The 18207-nt window shown below is 41.2% G+C and overlaps 1 protein-coding gene across 4 annotated transcripts in view; it reads left to right on the top strand.

Annotated features, from left to right (window-relative positions):
* The window catches only part of KIF16B (kinesin family member 16B), a 244720-nt gene that overhangs the window by 19881 nt on the left and 206632 nt on the right, over nt 1–18207 (top strand). For all 4 annotated transcript variants that reach the window (XM_069955207.1, XM_069955205.1, XM_069955206.1 and 1 more), the window contains exons 3-7: nt 5304–5417; nt 8331–8447; nt 13622–13719; nt 16292–16401; nt 16677–16819. In XM_069955207.1, the coding sequence (XP_069811308.1) occupies nt 5304–5417; nt 8331–8447; nt 13622–13719; nt 16292–16401; nt 16677–16819 (582 nt within the window). The remainder of the gene's footprint in view (nt 1–5303; nt 5418–8330; nt 8448–13621; nt 13720–16291; nt 16402–16676; nt 16820–18207) is intronic.

Genomic DNA, 18207 nt, shown 5'->3' with positions numbered 1-18207 from the left:
ATTCTGAGACCAAATGATTTAAAAGAAAAATATTTTCACCTTTAAATGGAATCTGCAGTTGAGCCCCGCAAATTAAAGTGAAAGCAACAAGAGCTTAGAAGACTCTGTAACCTGACGTTTTGTTCATATAGAACAGGAGACACATAGGAAGAAGGTGGTTTTCTTACTTTCATCCTTGTTGTTTCTCGGCAATCTTCCATTTTATGAATATGTTAATTAGGTGGTTTTGTTGCACTGGGGCCGGACTACAGCCTTTAATCCTCATGAATATTGAGATGGTGCACAACAGTGACATTACTCTGGCCACTCCTCCGTCACGACACCTGCACATTAGCATCCCGTTTAAATGGGTTGGCCCACAATTAGAACCTGATAAGTTCTGATTGTAAAGTTTTGATCGGTCTGAGTGTTCAGACCCGTACTGATCAGGAGAACGAACCAGGAAAAGACTGCACTACATGCGGTCGTCACCCGGCTCTGAGTCACGTAATGCGTTGGGCTCCTAATGTGTGTGTAAAAGAGAAACAGATCACTGATCTCGGGAGACCACCCAAGGATAACACTGTCGGCTGTTAACTAAAGCACTCAATGCAGTGAAATCCTAGGTGCGTTGCACCCTGGGAAACATGAATATGCAAAAAGAAGAGCCCGTGGAGCCTCATTTAAGAGTCTTGAAACACAGGACTATCTCTCCGGGAAGCCACCAAAACCACCATATTAAGTGGCCCTATAAGTCAATGTAATGACAAGGGAAAAACCAAGGCCAGGTATCCATCCACAGACAGCTGTTTCAGGGTGTTGCCCCTCATCAGTGTGGAGCAGGATTCTGGCTAGATGGGAGCAATGCCTAGAAAAGCCATAAGAGAAACAGATCACTGATCTCAGGTATACCAGCCAAAGCTAACACTGCCGGCTGCTAGTGAAAGCGCTCAATGCAATGAAATCCTAGGTGCATTGCTCCCTGGGTAACATAAATATGCAAAAAGAAGAGCTGTGGAGCCTCATTGATGGATGGATGGATACCTGGCCTTCGTTTTTCCCTTGTCATTACATTGACTTATAGGGCCACTTAATATGGTGGTTTTGGTGGTTTCTGTACAGGAGCCACCCCTTGGCTGGGCCCTTCCCGGAGGGATATCTGGTTAGTCCTGTGTTTCGAGACTCTTAAATGAGGCTCCACGGGCTCCTCTTTTTGCATTTTAATGTGCTTTTATGGAGCCTGACTCTTTTGACTGACACCGTGCTGCAGCGCTGTCCTCTACCTACTCTATCTTCCAATCGCTGTGGATCTAAACACTCAGACCTGGAATGATAAAAACTTTTGACATGTCTGAGACATGTCAGAAGTTTTTTATAATGACAAGTACACTTTAAAGCAAATCTGTATTGGCGTGTAGCCACCCCGTGCAGAACGTTCATGTGTATGGGGAGGATGGGATAGAACAGCTACTGAAGATAACCAACAGTTGTATAGACACCTTTAGAAAAACATGGGGGGAGATTTATCAAACATGGTGTAAAGTGAAACTGGCTCAGTTGTCCCAAGCAACCAAGATTCCAAGATTCCACCTTTCAAGATTCCGCCTTTCATTTTCCAAAGAATCTGTGAGGAATGAGAGGTGGAATCCGATTGGTTGCTAGGGGCAACTGAGCCAGTTTCACTTTACACCAGTTTGATAAATCTCCCCCATGGTCTCTTTCTTCCAAAAACAGCACCACTCTTGTCCTTGTTTTTAGTGTGGTTTTGCAGCTCCGTTCAATAAGGTTAATAGAGCTGAATTGTAACCCCTGCTTAAAGGGGTTATCCAGCGAAAAAATGTTTTCTTTCAAATCAGCTGGTATCAGAAAGTTAAATAGATTTGTAATTTACTTCTATTTAAAAATCTCAAGTCTTCCCATACTTATAAGCTACTATATATCCTGCAGGAAGTGTTGTTTGTTTACATTCAGAAACAGTGCTCTCTACTGACATCTCTGGCGGAGTCAGGAACTGTCCTGAGCAGGAGAGGTTTTCTATGGGGACTTGCTGCTGCGCTGGACAGTTCCTGACTCCGCCAGAGATGTCAGTAGAGAGCACTGTTTCTGAATGTAAACAAACAACACTTCCTGCAGGATATATAGTAGCTTATAAGTATGGAAAGACTTGAGATTTTTAAATAGAAGTAAATTACAAATCTATTTAACTTTCTGAAACCAGTTGATTTGAAAGAAAAAAAAATTTCACTGGACAACCCCTTTAATGTCAGTGCTGTCAAGATATAGATGCTTAACCTGCTCTTAAAGGGGTACTCCAGGCAAATTTATAAAAACTGGAAGGCCAGGGACTGCTGGAAATATAGTAATGAAGTGATACTTATCCATCCTGGTGCCCCTGCAGCGCAGCATCACCACTCACAGTCACCCGGTGGTCTGCTATATCTCTTGACGTCAGAAATACCCTCTATGCCAATCTGTGACTGAGGCTGGACACCTGTACAGTCACTAACTGGCTGAGCGGATCGTTCCTATGGTGTCATGATGACACAGAAACTGAGAGATTCAGAAGGCCAGCGGGTGACAGTGAGTGGTGGCGTTGCAGGGGCACTGGAACAGGTATGTATCACTTGCTTATTCTGTTTCCACCATGCCTTACCCTCCTGTTTTTTTTTTTTTTTTGTTTGTTTTTTGGTAAGAGCTCTGCTTGCATTCAGTGAATAGGGTCATTCTCATTTATGTCCAGAGGCTGAGAACAGAGTTTGCTGTAATTGTATGTGTTGTAAGATTTACATTAACTTAAAAACAGGTTTACTGAAAAGGTTATCTCCTGGTATATTGGAAAGCACCGGTATTGTACAGTCACAGCTTTGTTTGCTTGGCAGATACCTGATATTTTCCTGTTAACAATCACTTTATTGTATTGCATTGTTTGTGTTGTACTTATTGCACAGTTTGGTTTAAATGAAAATTTGGACCATTTGTTTTCTGGAACTTAAAATGTCTTAGGATATATATCCTATACACGTTCTATACACGTTGGTGATTGGCTAATATTGTAGGAAAAAGTGATGGTTGTGTGGGAAAAGTTCCACAATAACTGGTCATGTATTCATGTGGATCTCCACTTATTCTGGGCTAAGTAGTCAAGTGGGTGGGGCTTCTCTGGGATTGACACACACTTACATAGATAGCTGTCAGACCCTTATTAGCACCACCCACCTTATTTAGTCCAGAAGGAGCAGAGATTTATATGAATAAATGACAAGTTAAAAACCTATAAAACTATATATCAGTCTTTTACACAGCATGTTGCAGTGTCCATCTGCGATATACATTGAGGGACTCTCTGATATATACCATACGTAGGGGGAGATTTATCAAACATGGTGTAAAGTGAAACTGGCTCAGTTGCCCCTAGCAACCAATCAGATTCCACTTTTCATTCCTCACAGATAATTTAAAAAAATGAAAGGTGGAATCTGGTTGCTAGGGGCAACTGAGCCAGTTTTACTTTACACCATGTTTTATAAATCTCCCCCAATGGAGCATTGGAGCTGATAGAGCACAGTACAGCAGGTGTACTCTGCTCTTTCCGTCACTCCATAGGAATGAATAGAGCCGCTGGTAACGTGCTGTACCCACGGCTCTATTCATTATACTGAAGCTGGGGCCAGATACGGAGAACTCCGGGGGGTACAGAGGTTGGACTCTTTTCTCCCACTTTTATTGGAATGTCCCTTTTAAGGAAGCAACGTATAGTGTCCAGGAGGGTAATTGCAACATTATAAACCTGAAACCATAATAAATAAATATATACATGTATATATGTATATGTATATATATATATATATATATATATATATATATATATATATATTTATATATATATATATTTATATATATATATATTTATATATATATATATATATATATATATATATATATATATATATATATATATATATATTTATATATAGTGGTGCCTTGGATTATGAAAATAATTCGTTTTGGGGCCGTGCTTTTAATCCAAATCACTCTTAAACCAAAGCAAATTTTTACATGAGAAATCACTGATATGCAGACAATTGGTTCTACACCCCCAAAACAATGATTTTTTTTATTCTGAATAACATGTAGAACAGATGAAACAAACAATGAGAAACAGCGGAATATGTGATATTATAAGTTACTGTACAGTATAGTAATCAGCATGTGGAGTATAATGTACAGTAAGTGCATAAACCTGAAAAAAACAGCAGCATTTTGTAGATACAGATTGGAACTGCAGATCCCCATAATGCAGTAGTGTAGTACAACAGGCTAGAATAGAGAAGCAGGGCTGCTGTCAGAGGTCTGTGTGGTCACATGACAGCAATGGGGAAGGGTGTGTGTGTTCAGCATGGACCAAACAGGAAGTGAGAGTCAAATAGCTGTGCAGGAGGACAGTGACAGAAACTTTTCTAAACTGCAGTGTAAATGGCTGAGTGTAAGTGCAGGCACATTATAGCAGCAGTGTGTATAGCTGAGTGTAGGTGCAGGCACATTATAGCAGCAGTGTGTATAGCTGAGTGTAAGTGCAGGCACATTATAGCAGGATGGGAAACACAAGGGCTGACAGAAACTGCAGGGAGGAATGAGCCGGGCATATGTGGGCACATACATGCAGCACTCTCTTTCCAGGGAGAGAGAGGTTACAGCTATGAAGAGATTACCTCTACAGTCCTGTCCCCTAATGTAAGCCCCAGCCTGAAGTGGATCTGCTATGATTTGGTAGGTAAGGGAGACTTCCTGGGTCAGAGTACAGGGCTGTAGACCCCGCTATGCAGACGATGCCCCTCCTCCACTCCCTGTCTGACCCCGTACAGGGAGCTCTTAAACCAAGTCACAATTTTGAAAAACTGTGAGCTCTTCTTCCAAAACACTCTTAATCCAAGTTACTCTTAAACCAAGGTACCACTGTATATGTTTTCATATTCTTTGTTTCTACAGTTTGTGTTATTCTCAGCCAGCGTCATTTTTACGGGTCATGACTATAAGCCATCCATTTGCTGTAAGCGCTCCGATCCCCTGGTTGTAGAATAGCTGCTTCTCTCTTCGCTTTGTCAACTGGAATTTGTTAAATGTTTCTATGTATAAATCCTCGTGGCAAAGACGTCTTCTCTTCTTCTCCAGTTAATTACTCATATCCTTGCCACTGGTGAGTTTAGGATTTCATTGAAATTGCTATTGAAACTCTTTAGCTGAGGGGCGACGTGGGTTATTGTGTGTAAATAACGCGGCTGGAATCTGCCACAAATCCCTTTAATTTTTGTATTTATTTCATGCAGTTGCCTGATGGGGTCACCGGGGACTCTGGTCGAGATCGCACGAAAATCTTCACCTATGACTTTTCCTACTTCTCGGCAGATTGTAAAAATCCCAACTATGTGTCTCAAGAACGGGTAAGACATCGTCGGAGTCAGCCATCAATTCTCTTTATTTCTTTCGGGGCATTTCATTTTAATGAAGTACTGATGTGGAATGGGATTGTAAAGCGGCAATAATCTTCCCGTATGAACTGCGGAGGCTGCTGCTTTATATTCACTGATAGCCCTTTTATAAAGGAGCTGCTCGCAGAATGCGCTTATTGTTTGGAAGGGGAACTTTGGTTTTACAGGAATTTTGGCAAGCTGCAGGCTTCGGATTTATTGCGAATGCCGGAGAAGAAATACAGGGATGGAATGGGATAGTATCCGTATTCCGCTCGTCTTTAGGGAAAGGTTGGACTTATTTAGGAAATGTAGGGCTACGAGTCACAGAAGCTCTATGGGTTTGTTCTTTTAATTTTGCATCTTTAGTACCGCACCTGCTTGTATGTAAAGATGGTGCCAGGTTCCCCAGTTTTAGAGTAAAGTTAGCAACAGACCAAATTACCCCTAGATGAAAATTCTCCACTTGCCGGTTATGGTACGGTTGTCACCTGTCATGCCGATTTTAGGTGACCGTAATATTGTTGTACTTTTATTATAGCTACAAATAGGGAATCCCCAAGGTTCTCCGAAAACTGATCAGGAGAGGGTTTTATTGGATTCCGTGTATGGTTTAGTAGAAGCGTGGGGGAGGAAATATCGTAGTGCACATGTGAAAATGTGGCCATAGTACAGGTGTCTTAAAGTACCACTGCCACCCTCTTTCTGTATGAGGACTTCTCTACACAGCTGTACACGGCCTACATTCTACAGTTTTCATATCTTACTTTATAATAGATCTCTTGATGCTTGGTCCAGTAAAAACTGCTTTTTATCACTGGTGGATTGTGCCACCTGGGCGGGGCTTCACAGCCGCTGCCCCACTTCATCCCGCCTCTCTGTGACATCATCAATTTCTAGGCCCTGCCCCCATGGAATTGTTTGGCCTAGAGGGTTTGGGGCCTAGACCTCTAGGCTGCCCCATTCCAATGGCCACCAAGAGGGTGGGGCTTAGATGCAGATGACATCACAGAGGGGAGGGACCTATGGCTTTGATGTGTGTGGGTGTGTGGTCCAGGTGGCACAATCCACCAACGATAAAAAGCATTTTTCACTGGACCAAGCAACAAGAAATCTTTTATAAAGTAAGGTATGAAAACTGCTGAATTTAGACTTCAGACTTAGACTGGTTTAGCATTTTGCATTAGTAATGGAAAAGCTATAATGGAAATATCGGCATCCAGATTTTGGACTCACTACTATGATGCAGAATACTGACCACAAAACCACCATGTTAAAGTAGGCAAGATGACCATGAGACGTATGGCCCAAACAGACAGGATTGTCGATCACTATGATGCCTTAAAGTGAATGTACCATCAGGTACATTCACTTTAAGTGTTGCACATGACTAGAACGGCGCTGTCGCGAGAAAGCTCTTTTACCAGACACAGAGCCCGGGCTGAAGCACTGGAGATGGGCTGGCCTGCCCCCATGATTCTAATGGAGCCGCGTCAAAGAGTGGCGGGTGTTTCCTCCGACTGGGGGCGCGGGCTGGGCCGGTGCTCGGTAATAGACCAGCGCCATGCGCAGGAACCGAGCTGCGTTTCCCAAAAATAGGACTGCGGCACCAGCTTCTCCTTGCCGGCGCTGTTCTATTCATGTGCAACACATTAAAGCGAATGTACCTAACGGTACATTCACTTTAAAGTCCTATTGACATTTGGAGTAACTTTTGAAGTGTCCTCAGACAGGTTAGAGGTTCCTGATTAAACTAGGCCTAAGTCCTTAATCACACGTTCTGTATTACAGTCCGAATTTACAGGTCCGTAATTACGTACTTAAATTATAGCCCATTGTTTTCAATGGGGCTATTCACATGCTCAGTATATTATGAATATGCAATCTAATCCATAAAAAAAGGACATGTCCTAGTGCGGATCCCTTTTTTAAAAAAATTTTTACGGACTCTTCCATACAAATCAATAGGATCTGCTATTTTTTACGGATTGTAGCCTTTGTACATTTTTTTTTTTTTAACCTGCAAAACTAGTATACAATCTGTAAAAAATATACAGATTGCGGATGCACTGTCAGTGCACAATCCGTACTTTTTAGCGCATCATACGTATGGATAGCAGGAAGATTATACGGGGCAAAAAAAAAAAAACGTGTGAATAAGGCCTAAGACTCAATACAATCCTGAGATACATCTGGGGGAGTAGGTGGCAGCGCACAGCTCTTCCTGGCTGTCAATCAATTCTGACTATGGAGTCTATGGAGCAAACAAATCAGATGGGGAATGGAGTTCACTATCCCTCGGCTGTAGGTAACATGTCACTGTGACTTCTTTGGAAGTTTTGTGACCAATATATTTAAATCTATTTAGAAAGTCATATTATATTTTTTGTGCAGTCCATAAATAGTGCTGCAGTACCGGGGACCGGTGCAGGCATTTCATTTTTTAATTGAGAAAACTGGGATTGGATCCCAATAGGCCGAAAGGGAAAAGAACCTGTGTCCGTCTGGTGGTGAGTCTCTCGGACAGAGACTTTCCCTTCATTGTCCTATGACTCTTATATGTAACTAGTGACTCTTAAACATTGCTTCCTTCTTTATGAGTAGAAAACCCAAACTGGGTTGTCAGGGATTAGTATAAGAACATGGCTGCTGTCCTCCTAAAACAGTTCTACATGTTTCTATGGACTGAAAATTCATCTCCAGTTGTGAAGTGAATGAGACTGAGCTGTAATACCACATGCAGCCTGTGGACAGGCGAGGCGCTGTTTTTGGAGAAAAGCAGCCCTTTTTTTTTTTCTTTATCCTGGACGACCACTTTAATGTGTATAAAGATGTTCACATCAACAATTACAGACATTTTTTCACCTGCCATTCTTGTTTTTTTAGGTCTTCAGGGATCTTGGCACCGATGTCCTTAAGTCTGCATTTGAAGGCTATAATGCCTGTGTCTTTGCATATGGACAGACTGGTTCAGGAAAGTCCTATACTATGATGGGTAACCCGGTATGAAAGATTTTTTTCTTTCCATTCCTCTCTGGTATAATTTATTTAGAGCTTGTCAAAGAAACTATAAACTTGAAGGGTACCTTAAAGGGGTACTCTGGTGATTTTTTTTTTTTTTTTTCAAATCAACTGGTTTCAGAAATTTATAGAGATTTGCAATTTACTTTTATTTAAAAATCTCCAGTCTTCCAGTACTTATCCGCTGCTGTATGTCCTGCAGGAAGTGGTGTATTGTTCCCAGTCTGACACAGTGCTCTCTGCTGCCACCTCTAAAAAGGAGGGTTTTCTATGGGTATTTGCTATTGCTCTGAACAGTTCCTGTTATGGACCTAGATGGCTGCAGAGAGCACTGTGTCAGACTAGAGATTTTTGAATCGAAGTAATTTACAAAACTATATCACTTTCTGAAACCCGATTTTGCTGGAGTACCCCTTTAACTTTCAAAGAGCTTTACTAACCATTGGGATTTTCTTACTCTTTAGTCCTTACACACCGGCCATAGTGCATAGCTATTTCTCATTTTTTTGCAGGGTGTGGGTTGTCTGCCAGCAGTACTCACTCCTATATTGCCTTTCCCTTACTTCTATGGCCAATCACAGGAGAACTATGCTATGACATAGTGCTGATGAAAGTGTGCTGGACAGGACAGGCTGAATATCAGAAGTTACCTAACAATTGTCAATGAATCAGGATTTGCAAATGGGAAAAAGCAGAACTCGAGCAGTGTACATCGGGTGCATTAGAAGTATCGGGATCCAAAGTGTTTGGATGCTCATAGAGTGTAAGGCGTTAAATTGTATTAAAACAACCATGGCGTTTCAAAGCCATGCAGACCTGTCAGGACGTAGTACCCGATAATTGCTGATAATGCGATTCTCTAATATATTATGTAAAGGGACTTAAAAGTGAAACTTCACAAACAAAAAAGCCCAGCATGTGTTCCTGCGATTAAAGGAAACACTACCATCAAAGAGTTTACATGCACATAGATTCTCATCCATAATTTAAAAGAATATTGAGGCAACCACAGATGGGGGGGCCCCACGCTGGGCCAAAATAAGCAAAGCCTAACTGTACTGTAACCGGCACCCTGCAAATCCCATTGGGACCGAACGTGACAAAGTATAAAGAAGTTATGTCAAAGAATGGATAGACATATATATACACTACCGTTCAAAAGTTTGGGGTCACCCAAACAATTTTGTGTTTTCCATGAAAAGTCACACTTCTTCACCACCATACGTTATGAAATGAATAGAAAATAGAGTCAAGACATTGACAAGGTTAGAAATAATGATTTGTATGTGAAATAACATTGTTCTTACATCACACTTTGCTTTCATCAAACAATCCACCTTTTGCAGCAATTCCAGCATTGCCCACCTTTGGCGTTCTAGCTATTAATCTGTTGAGGTAAGCTGGAGAAATTGCCCCCCACGCTTCTAGAAGCAGCTCCCACAAGTTGGATTGGTTGGATGGGCACTTCTGGTGTACCATACGGTCAAGCTTCTCCCACAACAGCTCAATGGGGTTCAGATCTGGTGACCGCGCTGGCCACTCCATTACCTATGATAGAATACCAGCTGCTGCTTCTACTGTAAATAGTTCTTGCACAATTTGGAGGTGTGTTTAGGGTCATTGTCCTGTTGTAGGATGAAATTGGCTCCAATCAAGCGCTGTCCACTGGGTATGGCATGGCGGTGCAGAGTGATAGCCTTCCTTATTCAGAATCCCTTTTACCCTGTACAAATCTCCCACCTTACCAGCACCAAAGCAACCCCAGACCATCCCATTACCTCCACCATGCTTAACAGATGGCGTCAGGCATTCATCCAGCATCTTTTCAGTTGTTCTGCGTCTCACAAACGTTCTTCTTTGTGATCCAAACACCTCAAACTTGGATTCATCCGTCCACAACACTTTTTTCCAGTCTTCCTCTGTCCAATGTCTGTGTTCTTTTGCCCATCTTAATCATTTTCTTTTATTGGCCAGTCTCAGATATGGCTTTTTCTTTGCCACTCTGCCCTGAAGCCCAAAATCCCACAGCCGCCTCTTCACTGTAGATGTTGGCACTGGTGTTTTGCGGGTACTATTTAATGAAGATGCCAGTTGGGGACCTGTGAGGCGTCTGTTTCTCTATTGTGCTTATCTTCTTGCTTAGTTGTGCAACACGGCCTCCCACTTCTTTTTCTACTCTGGTTAGAGCCTGTTTGTGCTGTCCTCTGAAGGGAGTAGTACACACCGTTGTAGGAAATCTTCAATTTCTTAGCAATTTCTCGCATGGAATAGCCTTCATTTCTAAGAACAAGAATAGACTGTCGAGTTTCAGATGAAAGTTCTCTTTTTCTGGGAAAAAGACCCAGAAATTGACCCCACAAATGTGATGCTCCAGAAACACAATCTGCTCAAAGGAAGGTCAGTTTTGTAGCTTCTGTAACGGGCTAGACTGTTTTCAGATGTGTGAACATGATTGCACAAGGGTTTTCTAATCATCAATTAGCCTTCTGAGCCAATGAGCAAACACTTTGTACCATTAGAACACTGGAGTGATAGTTGCTGGAAATGGGCCTCTATACACCTATGTAGATATTGCACCAAAAAACAGACATTTGCAGCTAGAATAGTCATTTACCACATTAGCAATGTATAGAGTGTATTTGTTTAAAGTTAGGACTAGTTTAAAGTTATCTTCATTGAAAAGTACAGTGCTTTTCCTTCAAAAATAAGGACATTTCAATGTGACCCCAAACTTTTGAACGGTAGTGTGTGTGTGTGTGTATATATATATATATATATATATATATATATATATATATATATATAATATTATATACGTTGCAAACTTGCTTTATATCGCATTTACTGATTGAGGTTTAGAAAGTTAGAACGACAGGTACTTTTAAAGGACTTCTCCTCTTTATGCATTTATTATGGCCTAACACCAACAATAACATGTATAACATAGTAATGAGTAACACTTTATCACCGGTTACATGATAAAAGCGTATCTTCTTCACCTTTTGGACAAAGTTACATTTATAGTACACTGACATCTTTAAGTGCATTCAGAAATCTGCTGTTTTCCTCTGACTTCACATTCCCCAGGAGCCCCCTGCCGGTTCAGTGTCTGTGTGGAGCATATGACAGTAGTTTGTCTTATTGGAGATGTACTCTTCACACAGTGTGCAGTCTGGTGTAGGATACAAAAGCTGCAACCCTAACAGATGATTTTCTTGTAGCCTTCCTGATCATATAGTTGTTGTCTAGTCTAGCGTTCTCTCACTGCTCCATTACATTGATATGAGGTCAGGTGTGTCTGACGATTACTAAGCACCGCTGTGTAATGTATAGGCACTGAGCAATTGTTTCATGATCCTGCTCGGTATAAGCTGACCTATAATCACAGACCTGTTTGTCTGGAGTTAGACACGCTTTCTTGACTTGCGTAACCTGAACGATCACCTTGTTTAGTAAACTTGGAGGTAATGTAGCAAATAAAATCTTACAGGTAAAAGGGTTGTCCACCCCAATAGCAGATCGAAGTGAGGGATGTTAATAATGTCTATGCGCCCTAACAGGGTGCACGGAAAAGAGGTTGCCCTGATGGAATACTTGGGTAGTAATATATAGATTTTATATTTATTTTTAAAGGTACTTCTGAACACAGGTTACACTGCTGTAGGTGCTAACAAACTATGGTAGGAGGTGGGGGAAAAAAGGAGAAAAGCAAGGCCTGGCACCTAGTCTAAAACCCTAAAGAATAGGGATAATGAATGGTGCAGTGAATCTGCTCACCTTAGTGCCCCTTGGGCTTTGTGCATATCATCCCTCAACCAGGTTGGGGTACCAGTGTCAGTGTTCTGTGCCGGAAGCTGGAGGTATATGGGGCTGGGGACATCTAAGGACTGCTGAAGCTGGCTATATATATATATATATATATATATATATATATATATATATATATATGGGATTCTCACTTAGAGGGTCCCGGGCAGGACAGTGTAAAAAGAAAAAAGAAAAATACCATATACTAATCTAACTAGTATATGTTATCGATCGGAGTTGCGCTCATCCGAAGTGAACGTCTATGGTTAGAAACATATCTCTCATAGAGGTGAAAGATGATTGGCAATGGAGGTGGTATGGATTCCAGCACATGGATTTTGCTTGTTAAATTCAGATAAATGGGATTATCCCTGTAACAAATCCGCTAGATGGGGAGTTTACCATAAAGCTATATCCACACATGTTTGGGTCTCATTTTGACATGTAAGATGGTCCCCCCAAAATTACAATTAAATTTACATTGATTTCAATGGGAGAATGCCAGTCATTTACCATGTGGTTTAATTTTACTTCTGTAATTTAATATGTAGTAAAATGGTGCGGAAGAGACCGATTTGGGGAGTTTACCTCTTAAGACAAAAAAATTACTTTTGGTTTCCATCCATATCAAGGTTCCACTGCAAACTTTTTTCCACCTGTAATCTTCTTTTTCACGGTTATTGGACAAGGCTGTTATATTTGTATCCTATTACAATAAAACAGGACATGGCTCCAGCCGTAGCGTCATCACTAGTTACAGTAACATTAGGTTCTGTATTACAAGGCCGCACTCACATGTAATCCAGATAGATGGCCAATAAAAGACGGAGTTGTTCTGGCAGATGACGGGAACTGTATAGAACAGTAGCAAATCTCCATAGAAAACCTCTGGATAGTTCCTGGCATGGACAGAGATGGCAGCAGAAAGCACTGTGTCCGTTTGGAAAGAATACACCACTTCCTGCAGGACATACAGCAGCTGATAAGTAATGGAAGACTTGAGATTTTTAAATAGAAGTTGTTAACAAATCTGTATAACTTCCTGACATCAGTCATATGCATGATCAATGTTCAGCTTTCCTAAACAACTGATATATGTATTTGTATTGTATGGTGGGTGTATTTCTTCATGGCAAAGCAGTTTTACCATTCAGGACTCAAGAAAGCTGGATGATAGCCCTTGTCAAATGTCTAGACATAGTGCCTATCGCTCAGCTTTCCTAGACACAGCTATGCATGAGAGGCTTGATCAAATCTCTTCAGTTTATTGGTGTTAGTGTTGCGGGGTTAGGCATGATGTGGAGACTGCTATGTCATACATGACGTCCATGTCCAACATTTTTTTGTAGGGGGATTCTGGTCTGATACCCAGGATTTGTGAAGGATTGTTCAGTAGGATCGCTGACGTCACCAGGAAGGGCGATGCATCTTTTCGTACAGAAGTCAGGTAAGTGTGAGATATTAGTGGAAGTGCCACACACCTAACAGTACTGTACACAACAAAGTCTCCTGTGAATGTAATCTTATGGTGGATTCTGTTTAGCTCCTTTAAAGGGGTTGTCCACATTATATAGCCTTATAATATAATGTGCTTCATAGATACTTAAAGTGTCACTGTCGTTTAATTTTTTTTGTTGCAGAAATCAACAGTACAGGCGATTTTAAGAAACTTTGTAATTGGGTTTATTAGGCAAATATGCTATTATCTGCATTCAAAAAGACTTTCCCCAGGTCCCCCCCTCCTCTCTCTCATCCACTGCTCATTATCAGGAAATCTCGACTAGTTTGCATCAGGGCCCTCATTAAGTGTAGAGACAGCATCCAAAAATAGTGAAAAAAAAGTGTAGCTTTATGCCATGCAACGTTTCGGCTGTATATCATGCTTGAGAAAGGCTGATATACAGCCGAAACGTTGCATGGCTTGGGGAATAAAGCTACACTTTTTTTCACTATTTTTGGATGCTGTCTCTACACTTATTGAGGTTTGCTGTCGGACTTGATCCAGTCTGGTGAGGCGTGCATCCGTTACTTCTTACTTATATTGATTGACTTATCTACTGAGTGCTGTTGGACCTCTCTTACTGTGCATCAGGGCCCTGTCTGTTCTATGGAGAGGGGAGGAGGGGGATTAGTCACCAGCAAAGAGCAGAGAACAAAGGACTACACAGTGGGAGCGGTATTTAGAGGTCAGAGAAGTCAGTGTTGACTGTCAGAGGAGATAGCCCGGTGATGTAGCTGTATATTAACTCTTTGTTGTCCTATTTTGATGTCCCATCTCCCTGCAACCCCCCCCCCCCCCCCCCACTCAATGAAGACGGGGGGTGAGAGCTTCAACATGCTTTTTCTAATAAAAAAAAAAGCTAATAAACCCAATTACAAAGTTTCTTAAAATCGCCTGTACTATTGATTTCTGAAAAAAAAAAAACAATAAATAAATAAACGACAGGTATACTTTAAGTTATCCCAGCTCCATGTACTCCATGTATTTTATTTACTATATATTTTGCTTTATAAGATACACCACTGGTTTAGACAACAGAAAACAGGGGGAAAAAAATCATGTTAATAAACTTCCCTGGTGGTCTAATTGGGTTAATGCAGTGAAGGTATCAAAGCTTACTGAAATGACAGAGCCACTTTAAAGGGGTTATCCAGCGCTACAAAAAAACATGGCCCCTTTTTCCCCCTACTGTTGTCTCCAGTTCAGGTGCAGTTTGCAATTAAGCTCCATTTACTTCAATGGAACAGAGTTTCAAAACAGTAGGGGCAAAGTGGCCATGTTTTTGTAGCACTGGATAACCCCTTTAACACTCTCCACGACAGTAAATTATACCTACACATACACAGCCCTGCTGCATCATACATACACTCAACTCTACAGTAAACACACTTGGATTTGCTGCATCAAAACACACATGGTTCTGCTACATCATACACACCCAGCTCTGCTAGATTAAAACACACACCTAGCTCTGCTACATCAAAACACATCCCTCCTACATAAACATACGTACAGTTACACACAGCTGTATGGACACATTCACCTCTGCTGCACCCCCATACACAATCAGCTCTGCTACATACATAGACACACACAGCTCTGCTACATACATATGGACAGATGGGCACAGATATTTTCTTGCTAAAAAGTGCGTGTTATAAAGCGAAAAATCTGCCAATTCCTCATAAAGCTCTTATACCTATTTGATGAAAAGGATGCCGGGAGCACCATCTTCCCGATTGTAATTTTCCATCATAGGAAATAGAAAGTGATGAATTACGAGACCCATCACCCGCCAGACATCAGTGGAAACCTAAAGACCCCAATGACTGATCCATTGTGTTCTGACATGGTGTCTCTTTTCTAGATAATAACACTGCCTGCTGCATGAGAGAGCTATAAGCTGCGCTGCCCGGTCACATCTCACAGAATAGACAGTGCTTTCCTATTACATATATTGTATTAATAAATAAATCCTGTCCAGAAAATGGTGTATTGGACTTTTCTCCACATTTTATCCCACAGCCTGTGCCACATTGTAAGGCCATGTTCACACAACGTATCTTTTTGCATAAATCACGGCCGTTGTTATTGCAACAACGGCCATGATTTATGCAAAAGATACGTTGGATTTGAATGAATGGAATCCCGGCCGGAGAGTATACGCATAGTACACCGGATTCCAACCGTCCGTGGGAAAAACTTTGTTTGGCCGCTATTTATTGAATAGCGGCCGCACAGACATGTCAGTTCACACAATGGCTCCGGCCGCACTCTCCATTATGTGCAATGGTGAATTGGGATGCAGTCGCACAAGGATGCGCCCGCATCCCAATTTAACAGAAGGGAAGATCATCATTGCAGTACCGGCCGGAAGGATCTTCACTGACACCGGCCGTTCTGTGACACGGCCGGGTCACAGAACGGCCGGTATCATACGATGTGTCTTCCCCCGAATGTTTAGCACATCTTGCCCGTTGTGCCTGTTTCATTGTGTATTTTACGCCATCTTTTTCAGCTACCTAGAAATTTACAATGAAAGAGTAAGAGACCTACTGAGAAGAAAGTCATCCAAGACCTTTAATTTACGTGTTCGAGAACACCCCAAAGAAGGGCCATATGTTGAAGGTACCGATTAAGTATTAGGCTCCGTTCACACAGAGTAAAATTGGTGGAATTCCGCGTCGTAGAATGGGCAGTCTATGGGAGGCTTGCGCGCCTCCTCTCTCCGCTCAGAAGAATGGACATGTCAATTTTTCCGCGCGGAGAGAGGAGGTGGGCGAGCCTCCCATAGACTGCCAGTATGACACGGAGGCTGGCGGGATTCCACCGCGGAATTTTTGCCATGGTATGAATAGCGTTTTATGCCTTATTGACACCTTTTTTTCTCCTCACCTTTGCAGATTTGTCTAAGCACTTAGTTCAGAATTACAGTGACGTGGAGGAGCTCATGGATGCTGGGAATATCAATAGAACCACAGCTGCTACTGGAATGAATGATGTGAGCAGTCGATCACATGCCATCTTTACTATCAACTTCACTCAGGTATTGGGCTGTCTGGTTTACCTGTCTGTCTGTATTACGGTTTGCAGAACGCTTATACGTATTAAGGGAGATTTATGAAAGGGTGTAAACTGCCAACAGCAACCAATCACGACTCCTCTTATATTTTACCAGAGCTGAAAGCTGAGCTGTGATTGGTTGCTGTAGGCAGTTTACACCAGGTGTATATTTACACCCTTTCATAAATCTCCCCCATTGACTTGAAATAATCTAGGGCATACTTTTTAATTCTTTCTCATATTCTCATGGCAGAAGTCAATGGCAGTGTATCTGGGGAATAATAAGAAAATGTTTTTTTTTATTTTTTTGGACATTATCATATGTATTTGATTTGTTTGTTCATTTAGCAATCCTATGGTGATCATTGACCTCTCCTCAGTTGGTGATTTCTTTCCCATTTCTTTTAATTTCTTCTTATTATAAGTTTTTATTTTGAAATTTCAATAGAACCACATCTTTTCTAATAAAGAGTGATTTAACCCCTTAAGGTCAAAGCCTATTTTCGTTTTTGCGCTTTTGCTTATTCCATTTTAAGTTTAAAAGTCCATAGCGCTTGCATTTTTTCACCTAGAGACGTATATGAGCGCTTATTTTTTGCGAAACCAATTGTACTTTGCAATGACAGGCATTATTTTTCCATAACATATGCTGCGAAACCGGAAAAAAATCATTTGCGCTGTCAAATTGAAAAAAAAACGAATTTGTTTTGATTTCGGGGAGTTTTGCATTTACGCCGTCCGTCCTATGGTAAAACTGACTTGTTATGCATGTTCCTCAAGTCGTTACGATTACTATGATATATAACATGTATAACTTATATTGTATTGGATGGCCTGTAAAAAGTTCAAACCATTGTTAACAAATATACGTTCCTTAAAATCGCTCCATTCCCAGGCTTATAGCGCTTTTATCCTTTGGTCTATGGGGCTGTGTGAGGTGTCAGTTTTTGCACCATGATGCGTTCTTTCTATCGGTACCTTGATTGCGCATATACGACTTTTTGATCGTTTATTATTACATTTTTTCTGGATTTGATGCGACCAAAAATGCGCAATTTTGCACTTTGGAATTTTTTTGCGCTGACGCCGTTTACCGTGCGAGATCAGGAATGTGATTAATTAATAGTTCAGGCATTTACGCGCAAGGCGATACTAAATATGTTTATTTATTTATTTATTTATTAATTTATATTTATAAAAAGGGAAAAGGGGGGTGATTTGGACTTTTATTAGGGGAGGGGATTTTTTTATTAATAAAAACACTTTTTTACTTTTTTTTTTTACTGTAACTAGAAGCCCCCCTGGGGGACTTGCATATAAACAGCAATGATCTCTCATAGAGATCAATGCTGTGTATATACACAGCAAAGA

The sequence above is a fragment of the Dendropsophus ebraccatus genome, chromosome 15 (genome assembly GCF_027789765.1).
Source record: "Dendropsophus ebraccatus isolate aDenEbr1 chromosome 15, aDenEbr1.pat, whole genome shotgun sequence".
Taxonomy (NCBI): Eukaryota; Metazoa; Chordata; class Amphibia; order Anura; family Hylidae; genus Dendropsophus; species Dendropsophus ebraccatus.
The sequence above is the reverse complement of the archived record's forward strand: the minus strand, read 5'-3'. Positions and strand labels throughout refer to the sequence as shown.